Raw genomic sequence first — 18,837 nt, forward strand, 5'->3', positions numbered from 1 at the left:
TTATGACAGGTTTTGTGGTCCAGGGTCACATTTTCACTAGTAAGTATGAGTTTTCCCCTTAGTAAACTTACTGCTGTTTATTGATAGAAAGTAAAGTAAATGTTGTAGTAGTTACGTTTAGTCATGGGGTAGAGTTAAAGGATGTAGAAGTCTTTAATATTTGCTTCGTAAGTACTAATAAATAGCCAAGAGCCAACTGGAATCCGGACTCAGAAGAGTGCATGGCTTCTGTCTCCCACACGATGGCAGCACTGCGCAGAAGAACGGCTCGTGTATTCCAGACTGATTCTCTCAAGGATGTGAACCTTTCCTTCCTGTTTCTGCAATACAGGCAGCAAAACCCCCGCATAGTGGGCTGCAGCAGACATCTATCAGGCCTCAATAATGGCTGTGTTCTTAGTCTTAGCGTTACAAATTCGCTTAGCTCTTAGCTCCAGTCGCGCCAGATGCGTGATTGAATTCATTTAGCATCCATTATTTTAGACATTTTATTTATTGTCTCTGCACAGCATCAGGAACACGCGCTGTTCTCCGGCAATTGTTCCCACCGTATTCTCATGGCGGAGACTAAAATCATTTACCATATAGACGAGGAGGAAACTCCTTATCTGGTGAAACTGTCAGTAGCTCCAGAGAAGGTAACTTTGGCAGATTTCAAAAATGTCCTCAGCAACCGACCGGTCAACAGCTACAAATTCTTCTTTAAATCTATGGATCAAGATTTTGGGTAAGTCAAATGATGGGAATTGTCACTGTATTCATTCATTCATTCATTCATTCATTCATTCATTCATTGTATTCAGTCCTGGCTGCGAATGAAGCTGTCATTGATGGTTTGTCGTCACTGGCACCTGTCTGTTATGGGAGATGATGACTGTGTATCTCCTCCTTTGTGGGCTCAGCGTCAGAATACAGTATGCGCCTGTAGTAGTTCAATATACAGTAGCACAACACGCTATTCATCTTTTTGCTTCTTTGATTTGCATTTGAACTGGTTTGTTTGCATGGTAACCGATGTTTGACCTTTAGCAAGAAAACACAGCAATGTCAGACACTTGTCAGTAACAGACTAACATTACATTTATCTTTGACTGATTCCTGATTTTCTGTCATCTTGTGAAATCTTGCTTTACAACCTTGCTGAAAAAAACTTCTTAAACCAGTATAAGCTAGTTTGCTGGTCTCCCGGTTTGGACAGGCTAGTCAGTTTTAGGTTTTTTTTTGTTTGTTTGTTTTTTGGTCAGACTGGGATACCATCTTAAACCACTTAAGCTCTATATGTGTCAGCGTGGCCATTTGTGATGTGATGCTCGTAATTTGTTATGAGATAATTTGGTTGAATGTTAAATTGGTGGCATGAATAAGTCCACTCTATTCTTGTCCGAGCAGTCTGATGTGATTGTCATTATTCTCTAATAATCACATGCCAGTAGAGATGGTCAGGGGACTTTAAACATGGAGCAAGACAGGCTGATCTACTGGGATTTTCTCACACAACCATTTACAGAGAATGATCCGAAAAAGAGAAAAACAAACCAGTAAGCAGCATTTCTGTTGGTTTCTGTAAATGCTTTGTTGATTTTAGAGGAAAATGATCAGAAACGTTCCAGAAGATTGAAAGGCGAGAGTAACTCAAATAACCGTACGTTACAACCTACTGTAGCTATGCAGAAGAGCATCTCTGAACATTGAATCTCCTTGAAGATGGGCTACAGAAGAAGAAGACCACACCGGGAGCCACTGCTGTCAGTTAAAAACAGGAAACTGAGACAACAATTTGCTCTGCCACAGCAGACTTGGACAATAGAAAATTGAAAAAAGGTTGCCTGCTCTGATGAGACCGATTTCTGCTGCTGCATTTGGATGGTAGGGTCAGAATTGGGCAGAAACAACATGAAAGCATGGATCTGTCCTGCCATGCATCAACAGTCCAGGCTGCTGATGCTGGTGTAATAATGTGGGGCATATTTTCCTGCCACACTTTGGGCCCCTTAGTACAAATTGAGCATTGTTTACATTTCAAAGTCTACCTTATTATATGTCTATCAGTTTTTAACGTACCCATCTTGTGATGTTAGTATATTGAAACAGATGCTTGTTTTTAATGTACAGCTGCAGCATAGGATATATCTACACACAGAGATAATATATCAGAATATTCTCATTTGCAAAGCAGTAAGTTAATCTGTTGCTTTTATGTCTGTTATGCAAATTTTAGATCATAGTTTACACTTATTTCTATGTATACTGTAGGATAGTCACAAAACAGTGATTTTGAATATGATTCTGCCGTTCAAGTCAGATTTTCTTTGATTTAAGCCACTTCAGACCATTATACTTAGATCCTGATAAGGATTCTTTGCAAAGACCGGTGCCTCAGGCTGTTCATACCAGAAAGTGCAATTAGATCCTTTCTAAGGCCATTAGCTTACAAACTGTCTTGTAAGTGGTTGATTATTACTCATTATGTCTTTATTTGCAGCTGGCATCAAATGCTGGGTTAATTATTGTTTTCCTTTTGCCATAATGATTGCTTGTATTATTATGGCAGTGGTTTACTGTACAAATATCTCAGATCTGAAGTTGTTTTTTTGTGAATTGTGAAGTGAATTCCATAAATCTGTTGCATTTGATTGCATTTGATAATAGAACTCATCTATTATCCTTCTCTAAAACGTCTTAGACATCTAATTTTAAATGAAAATCATTTTATAGATACATTTTGCTCACTGAGCCTGTAAATACTACTCACTACTTCTTGTGAATTTAAATTTTTGTGTTAGCTATCCTTTTAATGTTTTTGATTGACTCCCACATTCGTTTCATTAACGTAGATTACACTTTCCCTTTAAACACTCACTATGGTGTCATTCGAATTAATTTCAATTCGACTGTGTGACGTGGCATTTGTCATCTGATTGTCTAATTTAAGTTTAAGCTTCTTAGCTTCCTGCTGTTACTTTGACATTACATTTACTTTGTATTGTCCTGCAAACTTCACATGCTCTAAATGTTTATCACAAAACTTAGTTTTCTCATGAAATGATAAGAATTTCCATTGCAAAGTACAGATTAGATGAGCACTGAACCTTTTCATTTAAATACATGTACATTTGTATTTATTCAAATGCATGATTTCTTTTCTCAGGTAAACACTCTTCCTTCTGTCAGGTACTTGAGTTAGTAAGGGGTCACAGGTCAATTATTCCTGTTATGTAGAACCTTTTTTTTTTTTTTTTTAATCTTTGTGGCTTATATGTTTTTGTTGAGTGTTAGTTTATGTGAGGGATGCCCACTAAATCACATTGACACATCGCGTTCTGGAGAAATAAAACCTCTGTGTCAACTCAAACGGAAGATCCCAGCTTATCAGTTGGAAGAAATACATTAATTAAGAAAAAACATAAATGTTGCATGGCATGGATAAATATTTATCCACTAGTAATCCACTATTGTGTAGTCAAAATGACAATTTTCACCTAAGATTTGAAGCCAAAATGTACCTTCTCCACTCACCAAAGATTGGTCAGGACAAATCACAGTCACAGTGACACTGTATCCTGTCTTCATAGTGCAGAATGGCAATTTGGTAACTATAACACTGAATGTTTCCCTCATTTAAATATGATTTTCATTGTGAAAAAGTTTTTATATTTTTACAGCTCAACATTTTCTATTCAAATGCTCACTATGACATCATGCAAATAAATCTTAAAAGGATACTCCACCCCAAAATGAAAATATTGTCATTAATCACTTACCCCCATTTCGTTCCAAACCCATAAAAGCTTTGGAACAAAATTGAAGATATTTTAGATGAAAACCAGGAAGCGTATGACTGTCCCATAGACTGCCAAGTAAATTACACTTTCAAGGTCCAGAAAAGTTAAAAAAGCATAATCAGAATAGTCCATCTGCCATCAGTGGTTCAAAAAACAAACATAACTACTTTATTCGTCTCCTCTGTGTCTCTCTGCATCACTGAAGCACCATTTTGGAGAATATGAGCTGAACGCAGGCAGGGTACGCTTTTCTGTGCCAGCCGGGCCACAAGAATACGTTTTCTGTTTGTATTTACGCTTTGATTTGAACGAAAACAGCACATCCTTGTGGCACGGCTGAACCACTGATGGCAGATGGACTATTCTGACGATGTCTTTCATCATTTACTGAACCTTTCTTTACTTGGCAGTTAATGGGACAGTCACTGGCCTCCAGGTATTCAACAACAAAAAAAAACTTAAATTGTGTTCCAAACACGAACAAAGCTTTTACGGGTTTGGAACAACATGGGGGTAAGTGATTAATGACACAATTTTCATTTTGGGCTGGAGTAACCATTTAAGACTAGTTTATCAGTTTTTGTAACAGTTTGGGCTTCTTAGGTTCCTGCTGCTGGTACTCCATAACTCTGCCAATGGACCCGTACCAGGATTAATGAAGCAAATCATCCATGTGGACGAGAAAATGTCATGGTATTCAGCAAGACTCTATTGCCTGAGTAATTCTGGACTACCTAAGATAAGAAAGATGTGGAGAATCACTTCTGCCAAAAAGCTCTCTTGGGTGGGACTTTATAGCTTATTTACACATTGGTACTGGATGGGTGTGACCATGCCCACTTATTTCAACTGGTATGGAGACTGTGCCTCAATGAGCAAACTTGGATATTGGTATTGCCCAGACATGAGTCAAAAAACAGTTTTTTGTGTGTAATAATGTTTCTGGAGACTGGGTCTTTGCAAAGAAAACAAAAATTGACAAAAGTCAAAACAACAGTGTGAAACGCATCATGCTGGTCTTGCAATTACACGTAGTTCTGTGGACAGCTATTATATCTGTGCTATAACAATTTGTTTCAAGCAGTGATTGATTGGAGAGGATTCTGGCATGACCGTGTTTGTTTTTAGGAACATCCATTTATCTGCTTCAGAAAAGTTCAACATCCTTGAATTCTCCATGGTCAATGAAAATAAAATCTGTAAAGAAGCTCAGTCTCACTGCAAGCTGTTGAACATGAACCTAGTGATGGTGAAAACGGCTCTTTTGTGGATAAGCTTTACTTTTGGATGGGGTTGTATAATAACCCTTGGACTTGGTTTGATAATGTAATAAAGATCCAAGCTTGGAATGCAACCTGATAATCTAGATTTCAAAATGAATTAATGAATGAATAATACATTTATATAGTGTTTTATTGTGTATTGTGAAAAGTGCTTTACAATCATGTGAGGGTCTCTCCTTAACAGTATCCACTTGGTGATGTGACAGTAACCACAGGACAATGGCGCCAGTGCACTCACCACATATTAGATACAGGTAATCAAGTGGATGGGGATTATTAGGAGGCCATGATTGACAAAGGTCGGGGACACCTGGGTTATACCCCAACTTTTTACGAGAAGTGCCATTGAATTTTTAATGACCACAGAGAGTCAAGACCTTGCTTTAATGTCTCATCTGAAAGATAGTTGTCAAGTTAGACAAGCGTGTGGAGCTTTAAAGGATGGGGAAATTTTTGATGAGTCATGTAATAATACACTCCCCTTCTTTTGTATGGCCACAGTGCGCTCTATGATCCTGGTGTCAGAACCCAAGACATGGATGGAGGCCTTGAAACACTGTAGAGACCAATATGTGGACTTGGCCAGTCTGTCAACACCTTTGGAGCAGCAAGTGTCTGAGAATAAAGTTAATGACGTCCAGAGTAATTATGTGTGGATTGGGCTGAACTTTCTGGCGGGTAGTTGGATCTGGGTGCCCAACAAACATTGCTCAATAGAAAGTTGCCAGAGTAAACCTGCTCAAAAAGTTTCCCTGTGTATCATCAGCCTAACAGTTACTAATGAAAACAGAAAGTAAACTATTCAGGAATTGTTAATGGATAATGGGTCCAGACTCTCATAGCTGATGGTGTTGGTCTAAAAATGTAATTTTTGTTTGTATAGTCCTCCTTAAACATAGTTCTTGTTTCTGTACTCTTTTCAGGGTTCCCACAGTAATGAAAAACATAATTAACTGCCATACAATTGTTTGGGGTTGAAAAGATATGTTTTTGAAAGAAGTCTCTCAGGCTCACCAAGGCTGTATTTATTTGATCAGAAATACAGTAAACGGTAATATATTGTTATTATTATAAAATAACAACTTTCTTTTTTAATATATTTAAAAATGTAATGTATTCCTGTGATACAAAGCTACATTTTTAGCAGCCATTATTTCACTCTTCAGTGCCACTTGATCCTTCAGTGAAATCATTCTAATATGCAAACTTTTTATTCGAGCACTCACTATGAGGCCATGCAAATGAATCTCAAGACTAGTTTGACATTATATCAGTTCTTGTAAGAGAGATGTTTGGGCTATGTATCCTTAGATGAGAATGATGTGAAGAATCTCAGCAGTTCTGCCAACCAGCTCTCTTGGGCCGCACTTATTAGCGTATTTTCATCATGGAAGTGGGTGGATGAGACCAAAACCAGTTCTTTCAACTTGTATGGTGAATATGCTTTAATAAATCAGCCAGGACATTGGTATACCACAACATGTGACAATGAACTATTCTTTGTGTGTATGAACGTTTCTGGAAATTGGGTCATAATAAAAGAAAAGAAAACTTGGCAAGAGGCAAAACAAATGTGTGAAATGGATCACACTGATCTGGTGACTATACATAGTGAAGCAGATAACACCCATATCCATGCTGTGCTAAATTACAGCTTGGCCTGCACTGGTTTATCTAAAGCTTGTTTGAATGATAACTGGAGATTGGTGAACAACGAACCCGTCACATACTCCAGCTTGTCTGCATGGTGATTGATTGGAGTGAAGAGAGACTGATGTCTTAAAAATGAAATTTAAACATAAGCTTCTAAACATTAAATTCCTCTCTGTCTCTGTATTTTCTGATAGATGTCTGACAAATTTCAGAAAGGACAGAATTATTATTTATCACAAGGCTTTGGTTTCTCATGAGACCAGGTGAATTTCCATTGCAAAGTAAAGATTAGCTGTACAGCCACCAACATACTGAACTGATCTTTTTCATTCAAATGCATGCTGTTTTTCCTCAGATAAACACATCGCCAGATACACATACACTAGTTGGTAAATATTCAGAAATGACTAATTCCTTTTATGCGGTACCTTTTGAGCTGTGAAACCTCTGTTAAGTGTTAGCTTTTAGTAGTAGGTTGCATACAGTTTTGCAACATGGAATTCTGGGTAAATAAATAAAACTATGCATCCGAGGATAAACTTCTAACTTTGTAATTCCATGTCAACTCGACCATAGATTGAAAGAAATTGATAACTGAAGAAAGCCAAAACTCTAAATGCCATGAATATTTGTTGAGTAATCCAGTATTTTATAGGGTGGGGTGAAAATAAGATTTTCACTCAGAGGTATATAGGTCTGTTAGTAAAACTTGTTTATATTTCAATCCTTGTTGCATTTATTTTCCTATGGTGACATTTTAAAAATTCAGAAAAGCTTTTGTCACTTTTTTCAAATTTATGTGCCTGGATTATTAAAGATATCTCAGTGCCATTCTAGATTCTGGTTCTTAAATTTATTTTATTTTGGTGGCTTCTTCTATATGGTTAAATCCCAGAGATATGGTGATCTCAGTTTGGCTTCATGGGCAAATTGTTGAATAATACCCATTTTCAGTAGTTGAAACCAATTTTTGAGTCAATAAACATGGCTGTTTATCTGGTGCAATAAATTTATTTTACCTACATTTTATAAATCTGCAAAGCTCTGGAAGGCATAATTTATCATAGTTTTACTGAGACTGATAATATTCATTAAAAACAGCGATAGTAACAATACTACTGTATTTTTCGGACTATAAGTCGCGCTGGACTTGGTTCATGTCAAATTAATTTTGATAAATAAGTCGCACCTGACTATAAGTCGCAGGACCAGCCAAACTATGTGTGTCTTATAGTCCGGAAAATACGGTAAGTAAAAATTTAACTGATGATCATATGCCAACCAAACTGGATGATATGGGCATTATCTCAATAATACACCAAGGAGAATAGAAGAGAGAAGCAGTGTTGCCAGATTGGAAATATCCAAGTATCGTACCAGAAGTTCAAAATTATCGTATTTGGAAGGAAATTATCGTACACGAATCAAAAGAGTTATTTATCTATTCTAAACCAACAATATTTTGACACGACTTGCAAATAACCACAATAGATAACTAGTCGTATGGTCGGACAGAAGCAGTGCGACAAAATACTATCCCATTATTTTTAGTGACTGCCTGCTTTGCGGTGCATATTAACACACTAAAATTATTTTTAACACTTGCTTTGTAGCGTCCAGTGAAGAAGGAATTTAGCTGTTTCTGCATGGTGCAGTTAACTTCACATCTGAGCCGATGTCATCGGAATCCTGCGTGTTGCTAGATGTTGAAGGGGTTCTTGCTGTCATGGATTGCTACATAGTGCTCATTGGCTTTAAAGCACGGAACCCTCCTGCATTCTTAACACACCCTGAGGTGCACACAAATGCATTTAGAGTGTCTGTAATGAGCCGATTTCGTGTATGAGTAAAGAAGCCCTATGACTGCAACTACTATCATTAAAATTTGCATAAAATTCTGATATTATCGTACATTGCAGGATTTTTTTCCTTATTGATCGTACATCGTACAGATGTAAAAATGATATAAATACGATAATTATCATACATTTGGCAACGCTAGAGAGAAGAGAGTTTTTGAAACCAAAAGTGGGCAGAGCGGGCCTTCGCCATCTTAGCTGCGTGTCACTCTGGGGTAATCAAAAATTGGCAAAAAGGCAGGAGCTGGTTGCTGAAACCACGCCCACCTAGCGCGACAGCGGTGACAGCAGTGGCAATCCACCTGTCACTAGTGGCCACCCCCTTAATTATGCAGAACTTTAAGGCTTAATATAATTTAAACGGGTGAGTTCTAAAAAAATTCACCCCCTCACAGTTGTCATGAAGGGTAAAATTAGCTATATAGACCAAAATCTTTTTTGCACCAGGCTGTAAACATGTTTTTTTCTGCTGTAAAGTTGGGCATTTTAACATGGGGGGGTTTATGGGATTGACTCACTTTTGCAGCCAGCCTCAAGCGGCCAGTCGATGAATAACAGTTTTAGTCACAATAAGCAAATGTGAATTTTGTATCATTTTCCTTAAATTTGAAAATTAAAAGTCTTGCTGGAAAAGAAAAATCATAGTGAGGAACAGGCCAAGAATCCTTATTTTATATATTATATATTACATTTAAATAATCTTTAATTGACCTTAATTTGATGAAAGAATACATAGAATTATTATATTTTTAAATAACAAATGTATTTGTTGTTATAGTAATTCTGTGTTTGATTTATTTCTTGGGATGAAAAGGCACCGATTTCGTGGAATGACTCCCTGAGCTTTCTATTCAAAATCACTATGATGTCATGCAAATAAATCTCAAGGCTAGTTTAACGTGACATGTTCTTGAAACAGTTGCTGTCTGTCTCACCATGGAGATGTTTGGGCTTCTTAGTTTCCTACTACTGGTTCTTCATACTTCTGGCGATGGACCCTTACCAGGATTAGTGAATGAAATCATCCATGTGGAGAAGACATTGTCATGGTATGATGCAAAGGCATATTGTCTAGATAAATTTGGACAACCCTTTGTAGCTACAGATAAGAATAATCTAAAGAATCTCAGCAGTTCTGCCAACCAGCTTTCTTGGGTGGGACTGTTCAGATATTATGCCACTTGGTACTGGGTGGATGAGACCATGTCCAATTATTTCAACTGGTTTGGAAAGTGTGCCTCATTGAACAGAGCTGGATATTGGTATACCACGACATGTGACAATAAGCTATTCTTTGTGTGTAAGAAGATTTCTGGAGGCTGGGTCTTAGTCAGAGAAAACAAAACTTGGCAGGAGGCAAAACAACAGTGTGAAACATATCACGCTGGTCTTGCAATTATATCTAATAATGAGGAGAACAACATTATCCGTGATCTGATAGATACTGGTTTTGCCTGGATTGGTCTAGCGACAGTTCAACAAAATTCTCCATTGACAGAGACATGGAGATTGGTTGGAGTCAACAAGCCTGTCACATTCTCCAAGTGGTACAACCGTTTGTTTTGTGCAGTGATTGATTGGAGAGGATTCTGGCATGACCGTGTTTGCTATGAGGAACACCCATTTATCTGCTTCAGAAATGTCAACAAAACTCTGGAATTCTCCATGGTCAATGAAAATAAAGCCTGGAAAGAAGCTCAGTCTCACTGCAAGCTGTTGAACATGAACCTAGTGATGGTGAAAACTGAAGCAGAATTGACTGCATTAGTGGTTTATATCCATGGAATGCACATGTTTGTGGATAATGTGTACTTTTGGATGGGGTTGTATAATAACCCTTGGTTTTGGTTTAATAGCCTATTAAAGATTCAGTATTGGAATAGCATGCAACCTGATAATGTAGATTTCAAGAACAGAACCATTTCACCAAACACACAAGCGTGTGGAGCTTTAAAGGATGGGGAAATGTTTGATGAGTCATGTATTGATGCACTCCCCTTCTTTTGTATGGCCACAGTGCGCTCTATGATCCTGGTGTCAGAACCCAAGACATGGATGGAGGCCTTGAAACACTGTAGAGACCGATATGTGGACTTGGCCAGTCTGTCAACAGCTATGGAGCAGCAAGTGGCTGAGAACAAAGTTAAAGACGTTCAGAGTAATTATGTGTGGATTGGGCTGAACTTTCTGGTTGGTAGTTGGATCTGGGTGTCTGGGGATAATATACAGTATGTGAACTGGGTGACTGGTGCAAACCAGTGTCCAGTGGCTCTTCGCTGTGGAGCCCAGTCTGTAGCAAATGGAAAGTGGGAGCCAAGACCGTGTGAGGAGAGACTGGAATTTCTCTGTTTTCAGACTTAAAGATAAAGAGAGACTGGAAAAATGCTAAATATGAATTAGCCTATTATAATGCTTGCTATTAAAAACAGGAAATAAAGCGTTATGTTTTATCTAATGGATAATGATGCAGTTATTTAAAAGTAGGTAGTTTTGAAGAACCTAAATGTAACTAATATAGCTAAATATTTAATAAACTGCAATTAAGTTTTTTGTTAACTGGTGTTTAGTCTTGTAAGTAATCTCCTGCATATGTAAAATAGATGTTAATGTGTAGTGCTGAAACATTGTACTTATCTTTGTACAGAGTTCCAACAATAATGGAATCCTTTTAGTTTACTTGTGTATTAGTTATGCTATGAATAATTATTTACTGAATCTGTCTGAATTGTATTTATTGCCCTAAGAAACTTTCCGGCAACAAATCAATTGAATATGACAAACTCGAAATTACAACTTCAGAAGTGGGAAGTAGGAAGTTTAAATGCTATTTTTGCTGTTTAATACATATAATATGCATCAAATGGTTATTTATGTATGTGAATATACATGACTGTAATGGTAGGAGAGAGCAATGTAGATGTGACAAAAATGAATAAAACTTGCTTGCCAGTACAAATGCTATGTTTTTCTCTTCCACCTTATTTAAAGTTTAAGGCTCGTCCAACTCAGAGACTTGGGTATCAAAATTATCTCTTTCCCAGTTGTAAATACACATAGAGAAGGTGTACATGTCCAATTTCCAAATAGGAAACTCATATTTATGATAATTCCAATAGCATGTGAAAGCAGCATATTAGATGGGTGCTGCAGTGATCTACTCTGAAAACAACATGGGCCATTTGTGTTAAAAACATAACAATGCTCAGTATATATCAAAGATCTGGAACAGACAATGCAGTTGTGAAAAAAAAGTGCGGTCACAATAAAAGGCAAAGCATGGATCCAACATAATGATACACATCTGATTTCTTTCTCAACTGTTTATGTTCACTTAGAACATAACCAACAGTTTTTACTTGCCAAGGCATGTATTTCAATGTAATTTTGAGTGTATTTGTCCGTTCAAGCGAAAGAAGAGGCAAAACTTAATTCGCTGTACAAGAACTGTGTGACGTGGCACTCTGCATATGCACGTGGGTGCTGGGTTAAGTGTATTTCGCATTTATTTGTGCTTGCTAGTTTAAATTGGTAGTTGTGAATGTAAATTGAAAGAGAATTTAATTCTGTTTTTCGCACAGCCTGAGTCATGGCCCTCTGTGTGCGCACTGAATGCGGAGCACGAGTACTCAGTTGAGTTCTACCATGTCTTGTGCTTGAATGCTTTTCAATCTTTTGAATGTTTAGGGCTTAAGAACAAGGCTTAAAAACGTGCAAATGATAAGATGTACTGATGACGTGTAACAGTTTGCCATCAACTGTTTTCAGTGTCTTTCATGCTGGCCTTGGGCAGTTGGTTGAAATCACCACAACTCACACTACACACTACACATCTTGTAATCTGATTTCTACGGTTTTGTTGATTGAGTAATACTGTATTTTGCGTCTCTCTATTTCAATGGGCAGGGCAACAGCAATGTAGAAATAGATGTTGATCTTCTGCAGACGTGGGCTTTCAACACATTATGACATCATAACATAACAAAATAGTCAAGTTTTAATAAAGGCTGTGTTTGAACTGACTAAAACGTTCTGTGTTCTGAAATTTACTGGATGTTTTACATTACAATGACAATGGCCAAAAGCTAAGGGAAATGTGATTTCTCAGTTTAAGACCCCTGTAAAATCTTGCTTCTATGAGACAAGATAAATTTCCATAGCAAAATACAGATTATCTAAACTGACACCAGCATCCTTACTGAACCTTTCATTTAAATATATGCACTCTTTTCCCAGACAGACACTCTTCTTTTTTTCAATAGCTCATCTTATTACACTACAGAATTATTTTTTGCTGTTATCTGCCTACATAAGGTTGGCATACTTGAGTTGACACATTCATTACAAGCTGGCATGTGAGATCCTCACCATATGCCCTTTTATTCAAATCCATTGTAACAGTTTAATTAGCAAGGTCAGTCTGAGCAACAAATTCATTTATAAATATAACACACTTTTTTTAAGGCAATACACTACATGCAAAAACATTTTCAAAAAATCATTGCTTATTTGTCAGCACAGGTCGGTGGACATCATGCACTTCATCAGCAATCATTCATCATGCTTTTCATATTTATATAATTTAAGGTAAGCCTAGTTAACTTAAATCTATCACACAAAGAGTAAAATTTTTCTGCAGATAAATGAACACATTAAATAATAATTTTATACAATTTCAGTAAAGCAATGAATGACTTCAATTTTAGCTAAATCTTGCCAACGAAAATAGTTCCAAACAGATCACAGCACTGCTTTGTGTCTCTAAGTAATGGACAGTGTTTATTCATTGAATGAATTAGCTTTTTGAACGAATCAGTTGAATAAATGATTCAGTGGTTCACTCATTAACTCAAATGATTTGTTTCTGAATGAATCGGCCATTTGAATGAATCAGTTGAATCTCAATGTCATCTTTTTAACAGACAATATAATTGTTAAATAATTAGTGATAATTAATTATGAAATAATGTATTTATAATTTATAACATTTAAAATGTATAGTATACTGTATAATCAGTGTCACATGTTGTACATGGTGCATGGTTACTGGTGGGTTTTCACTGCAAAACAACACAAAAAAGCAGTTTTTGAGAAAAGCGGCAAATTCAGTCATTCAGTCAGAACAAAAGGTCCTGAAAAATCCTGGTGGGACTGATCAGTGGTATATACAAAATCCACAAACAATACAGCAGTTTTATTCAAACGCTATTCTAATTAATAATACATGCCTCTTTTTCTTTTGTGTCTCTGCAGGGTTGTCAAAGAAGAAGTCTCCGACGATAATGCCAAACTGCCTTGTTTCAACGGGAGAGTGGTGTCATGGGTGAGCTGCGATAACCTCTGCCTTATATAACTGAATCTGAATCAGAGTGGAAAAGGCAGGCAGTCATGCATTCATATGTCATAAGAAAGATGCAGCACATGCCCTAAATCATACTGGACATCAGCAGTTTTAGTTCACTGATTCATTAAACTAATTAAGTCTGAAAGGCACTTTGAAGTCGGACAGATTCTAAAGTGTAATGCATAATTCAGGAAATTACTTTCTGCTGGATGCCATTTTTATTTAACGCCTTTGACGCCTTTGTTTGTTGCTGTCTTTTGTCACGAGATAAGTAGAACATTTCAAACATCCTGTTTATCCAAACTGAGTGAGGGATAAAGAAGAGCCATTGAAATCTGCACATTGTGCACAAAAAGCAACTAGACAATTACATTTTTTAAACATGCATTTATGTGTCTGTTTGTAGCTTGTATTGGCCGAGAGCTCCCACACAGATGGGATGTCGGTGTGCACTGACAGTCATACAGAGCTGCCTCCACCACTGGAGAGGACGGGAGGCATCGGAGACTCTAGACCCCCCTCATTCCAGTGAGTATCAACACACATGTATCCTGTTCAGCCAACACTTCAGAACAAATCCACTAAACATATGCACAACTTGTACATTTCATATTTCAGCACACATCAGTGCTGATAGCCTCGTGGTTAGTGTGCCAACATTCAGCGCAACTGCGCTCACAGTGAACTGAGTTAGAATTTTTTGAGTATTTAAGAAATTATTAATTTTATTTAACAAGAATGCATTAAATTAAACATATGCAACATTAAATACATTAATAATGTTACAAAAGATTTCCCTTGTCAATAAAAGATGTTCTTTTGAATGGTTTGTAATAAGAAATATTTCTAGAGCAGCAAATCAGCATATTAGAATGATTTCTCAACGATCATGTGACACTGAAGACTGGAGTTATGGCTGCTGGAAATTTAGCTTAACCATCAGAGGAATAATTTACATTTTAAAATGCTTTTTTTTTTTTGAGCATGATTGCACAATTTCCTGATTTGCATATGTTCTTTAGTTAATCAAATGAGCGAAACACATACAAAATAAACATGAATTCCCTCCTTTTAATGCACTTGCTCAATCAAACTCATTCACCTGATCTTCTGCTATAAAGTTTAGAGGTACAAAATGTTATTTGGATCAATTAAACATACATGATTTGAGAAATGGTATGAACTCTTTATATTGCTATGGTATAATTGTTTTATATAACTGAATTGTGTGGGCCTGGTCAAGTATAAACGTTTAGTGTTCTAGTTATTTAATACTTACTTTTATGCTCTCATTGTGTGCTTAAACACTGAAAACATCCATTTATAGTGTGCACCAGATGTGCTGATTATTAAATTATTAAATGTGCATGCACACTTGCATTAGTGATACACTTCTTCCTTCTCACACAATCTGTACAATCTGTGTTTTTTCTTCACCTGCACACATTAATACACCTCCTTCCTTTCTACATTTCCTTCTTCCATATTTCTTTTCCATGAACTAAATGTGTCGCTCTCACAGACTCTATGATCATTAATGTACATTTTTGTCTTTTAGCTTTCTTACTTACAGGAAAAGTATACTCAAAAATGAAAATTCTGTCATTAATTTCTCACCCTCATGTAGTTCCAAACCTGCAAGGCCTTCATTCATCTTCAGAACACAAATTATGATATTTTTGATGCAATCCAGGAGCTCACTAACCCTTAAAAAATGTAACTAATATATATCACCATACTTAGCTAGCTGACTGATTACATTAAGAATTGCAAAAAAAAATGTGTCCCAAGTTTTTAATTTAAATATGCAAATTAGATATTATCTAAGTAAATGTGCATACATTTTGCATTTCCAGAACATAAATCTAAAAACTGGATAAAGCTTATTTAAAAAATCTACTTTAATTTTGTTAATTTTTAGAGTTAAAGATGTTTGATATATATATATATATATATATATATATATATATATATATATATATATATGTGTGTGTGTGTGTGTGTTTGTGTGTGTGTGTGTGTGTGTGTGTGTGTGTATTAAATAATTTATTAAATTTTAAGTAAATAATATTAATATTTTGTTTTGTTGGAAAATGTTTTAGCATGCAGTGTATTTCATTAACAAAAAACAAATGTGTGTTATATTTAAAAATAAATAAATAAATAAAATGATTGTGGCAATACAACAAAATCACAATAATCCCAATTCATTATTAAATGAAAATACAGGTCTGAAATTTTGCATTTATAATTTCTGTTTTCAAATCAAAATCAAAAATCTTTTCAAGAACCCTCTGAATCCTGCTGATCTAATCCCCGGGGGAACCTTTACCCCCGGTCGGGAATCCCTGATTTACATAATAATCTCTCTCACACACATGTTTATATTCTGGTTGTAGGAATATCAACAGCAAAAAGAGGGCAGATCCCTTTGGCTCTTGCTCCCCCACTGGGCTCAGTCATCCAGAAAGCATGAGACACAAATGTTGAAGGGAGTTGTGGCAAACAATGAATGGTGTATCTGCCCATAGCAGAACACCCCAGGAGGGATCTTTATAAATTTGCTTCACTGTTATGCAATGGAATGACCAAATAAAAAAAATAATGTTCAAGATTTTAATGTTCAGAGGGTGAGGACAGAGAGAGACATCTTTTGTATTTTTATAGATAATAACCTTCATACTAGATTAAATTAATCTTTATTGTCATTGTGCAGAGTACAGTTAACATCTAACCAGAACTAGAAAGAACACTATAATAGTGTGCAAGTGAAAAAGGGGTTCAGAATGCTAGAGAACAGTACTGTGCAGATGAAAAGGACTATACATAGAAAAGGTCACCTGAATAATAGTGTATGAATGTCTATAAATAGAGAAGATGCTGTGAATTCATTAAAATTACAGAAATAGTACTAATGTTTCAAGGGCAGGACTGATGTAGTAACTGGTCTGAGCTATAATGAATGATGCTTGCACTGTACAAAATATACTGTTAAATTGCTGTTTTTCATTATTTATACAGTAATGCATAATTTTTATTTGCAAAAACTGTATACAGTAAAATTACATTTTACAACTGATTATACACTGATTATATATATATTTTTGTAAAACAGTTTTTTACAGTGTGGATCATTATTATAATTTTAATTATAACAGTCACATTCATGCATCCTGTGCCTTTCATAAGGAAAGAAAGCAAAAACAAGTTTGTGCAAAACAAATTTGTGTGGTTTATATTTGTTGTAGAATTTGAAGGTATGCTTTTGCAGCTCTTAACTTGATTAGTGATAATGCCAAATGATATATCCAATGGTAAAAATGGTTGGTGGCTATGAAGTTGTATTTGAGCCATACAGATGGGAATCACTATGCTATAGCTGTAATATTTCTGCCCTCTTGTGGCTGATTTTTAAAATGTACAGGAAAGCAAAAATTCACCAGATTACATAACTAAGGCAATGGCATGTCCTTAATTTCCTACACTGGTTGACTGATTCACTGCTTACACGTTTGTTTCCTTCATGCAGCATAACTCACATTTTTGGTTAGAAATAATATACTGTAATACTTAGCCGTTCAAAAGTTTTGGGTCAGTTTTTTTTTGCTGTAATGCTGCATCTATTTGACTAAATACAGTAAAAGCAGTAATGTCATAAAACATTATAGTTTTTAAAACAAACGTTTTCTATTTTCACTTCAATGTTCATTAATATTAATTAATATTACATATAATTTATTGCTGTAATGGCAAAGCAGAATTTTCAGTAACCATTAGTCTATTTTTCAGTGTCACTTTGACAATTAATTGAATTGAATGTTATTTTTATTACATCACCATGTTTTTAATAAAGTAATAATAACTGATATGTCTCTTCCTTGTTTAATTATTCGTTTGTTCTTAAAGATTCATCAATTTCTTTGGCCTGCTGTGTATTTTAAAGTATTGCATCTTTGGAAAGAAAATACTCATTTTTTATATTTACAAAGAAATACAATATTATCTCATTCAGGGGTTATGAACTATATACATGTCCTTCATAGGGCACCTGTACTGTATTAAGTCTGGTGGAGGGGTTTGTGATATTTCTTAGTGAAGGTGGAATAAATTTCTCACCTTGCTCAGGTTTCTGCTGAAAGCACATATAGATGTACAGTTGCCTGCCCCAGGGGTGTAATTCAGAAACCAATATTTCATGATGAAACACCCCCTATGTGTTAAAATCATTATTCACTGAGTAAACTATCTCTCTCCTTCTCACTCTTGTCCCCTTTCGGCCCTTCTCACAAAAGCTAAAATAGTCTGCATTCCACTTACATATTACTTACATATGTATATCCTACATGCACATAGGTGACATACACATGAGCAGTGTGTATCAGATAATGCAGTTGTCACTCAGAGCTTATGCTGCATATGTTTCTGTTCGTGTGCTTGCTGCAGTGCTAATGCCGTGAACAGCCGAGACGGGATGGACACAGAAACTGGAAGCGAGTCTGTTCTCCGTCACCGTCGAGAGAGGGAACGAGAAAGGACCAGACGGAGGAGAGATGAATGTGAGTGTAGCTCTGAGAATAAATACTGTAATTTTAGCATATTTGACCAAATCCCTTCTGCACATGCCAGTTATTTTTTTACCACATTCTTTATCAAAAGTGATATAATCATGGCTTGATCCTACCGTGAGAATGGCAAATGTTTTTAACCCCTTTTTATGTAGGGTATCTGCCTCATTAGTGTGCTAAATACATTTGTCTTTTTAAACCAAGGTCAGAAAGTTATCTCTTTTTGTATGTGTTTGTTTTGTGAATATTGCTGTATTCATCTTTGTATTTTTTTTTATGTGTGCATTGGTTTGTAATAAGGTCATTTATCATCTCAGGGGAAAGTTCTAATTTATCATTAATTGCTTGCCATGA

General features: G+C 36.0%; 1 protein-coding gene across 1 annotated transcript in view; it reads left to right on the forward strand.

Annotated features, from left to right (window-relative positions):
- Position 1: 1 nt before the first annotated feature.
- Positions 2-18,837, forward strand: part of LOC113111189 (segment polarity protein dishevelled homolog DVL-1-like) — a 30,671-nt gene continuing 11,835 nt past the window's right edge. The window contains exons 1-4 of the mRNA XM_026275712.1: positions 2-727; positions 13,828-13,897; positions 14,325-14,446; positions 18,362-18,474. Of these exons, the coding sequence (XP_026131497.1) occupies positions 558-727; positions 13,828-13,897; positions 14,325-14,446; positions 18,362-18,474 (475 nt within the window). The 5' untranslated portion in view covers positions 2-557. The remainder of the gene's footprint in view (positions 728-13,827; positions 13,898-14,324; positions 14,447-18,361; positions 18,475-18,837) is intronic.

The sequence above is a fragment of the Carassius auratus genome, chromosome 11 (assembly GCF_003368295.1).
Source record: "Carassius auratus strain Wakin chromosome 11, ASM336829v1, whole genome shotgun sequence".
Classification (NCBI taxonomy): Eukaryota; Metazoa; Chordata; class Actinopteri; order Cypriniformes; family Cyprinidae; genus Carassius; species Carassius auratus.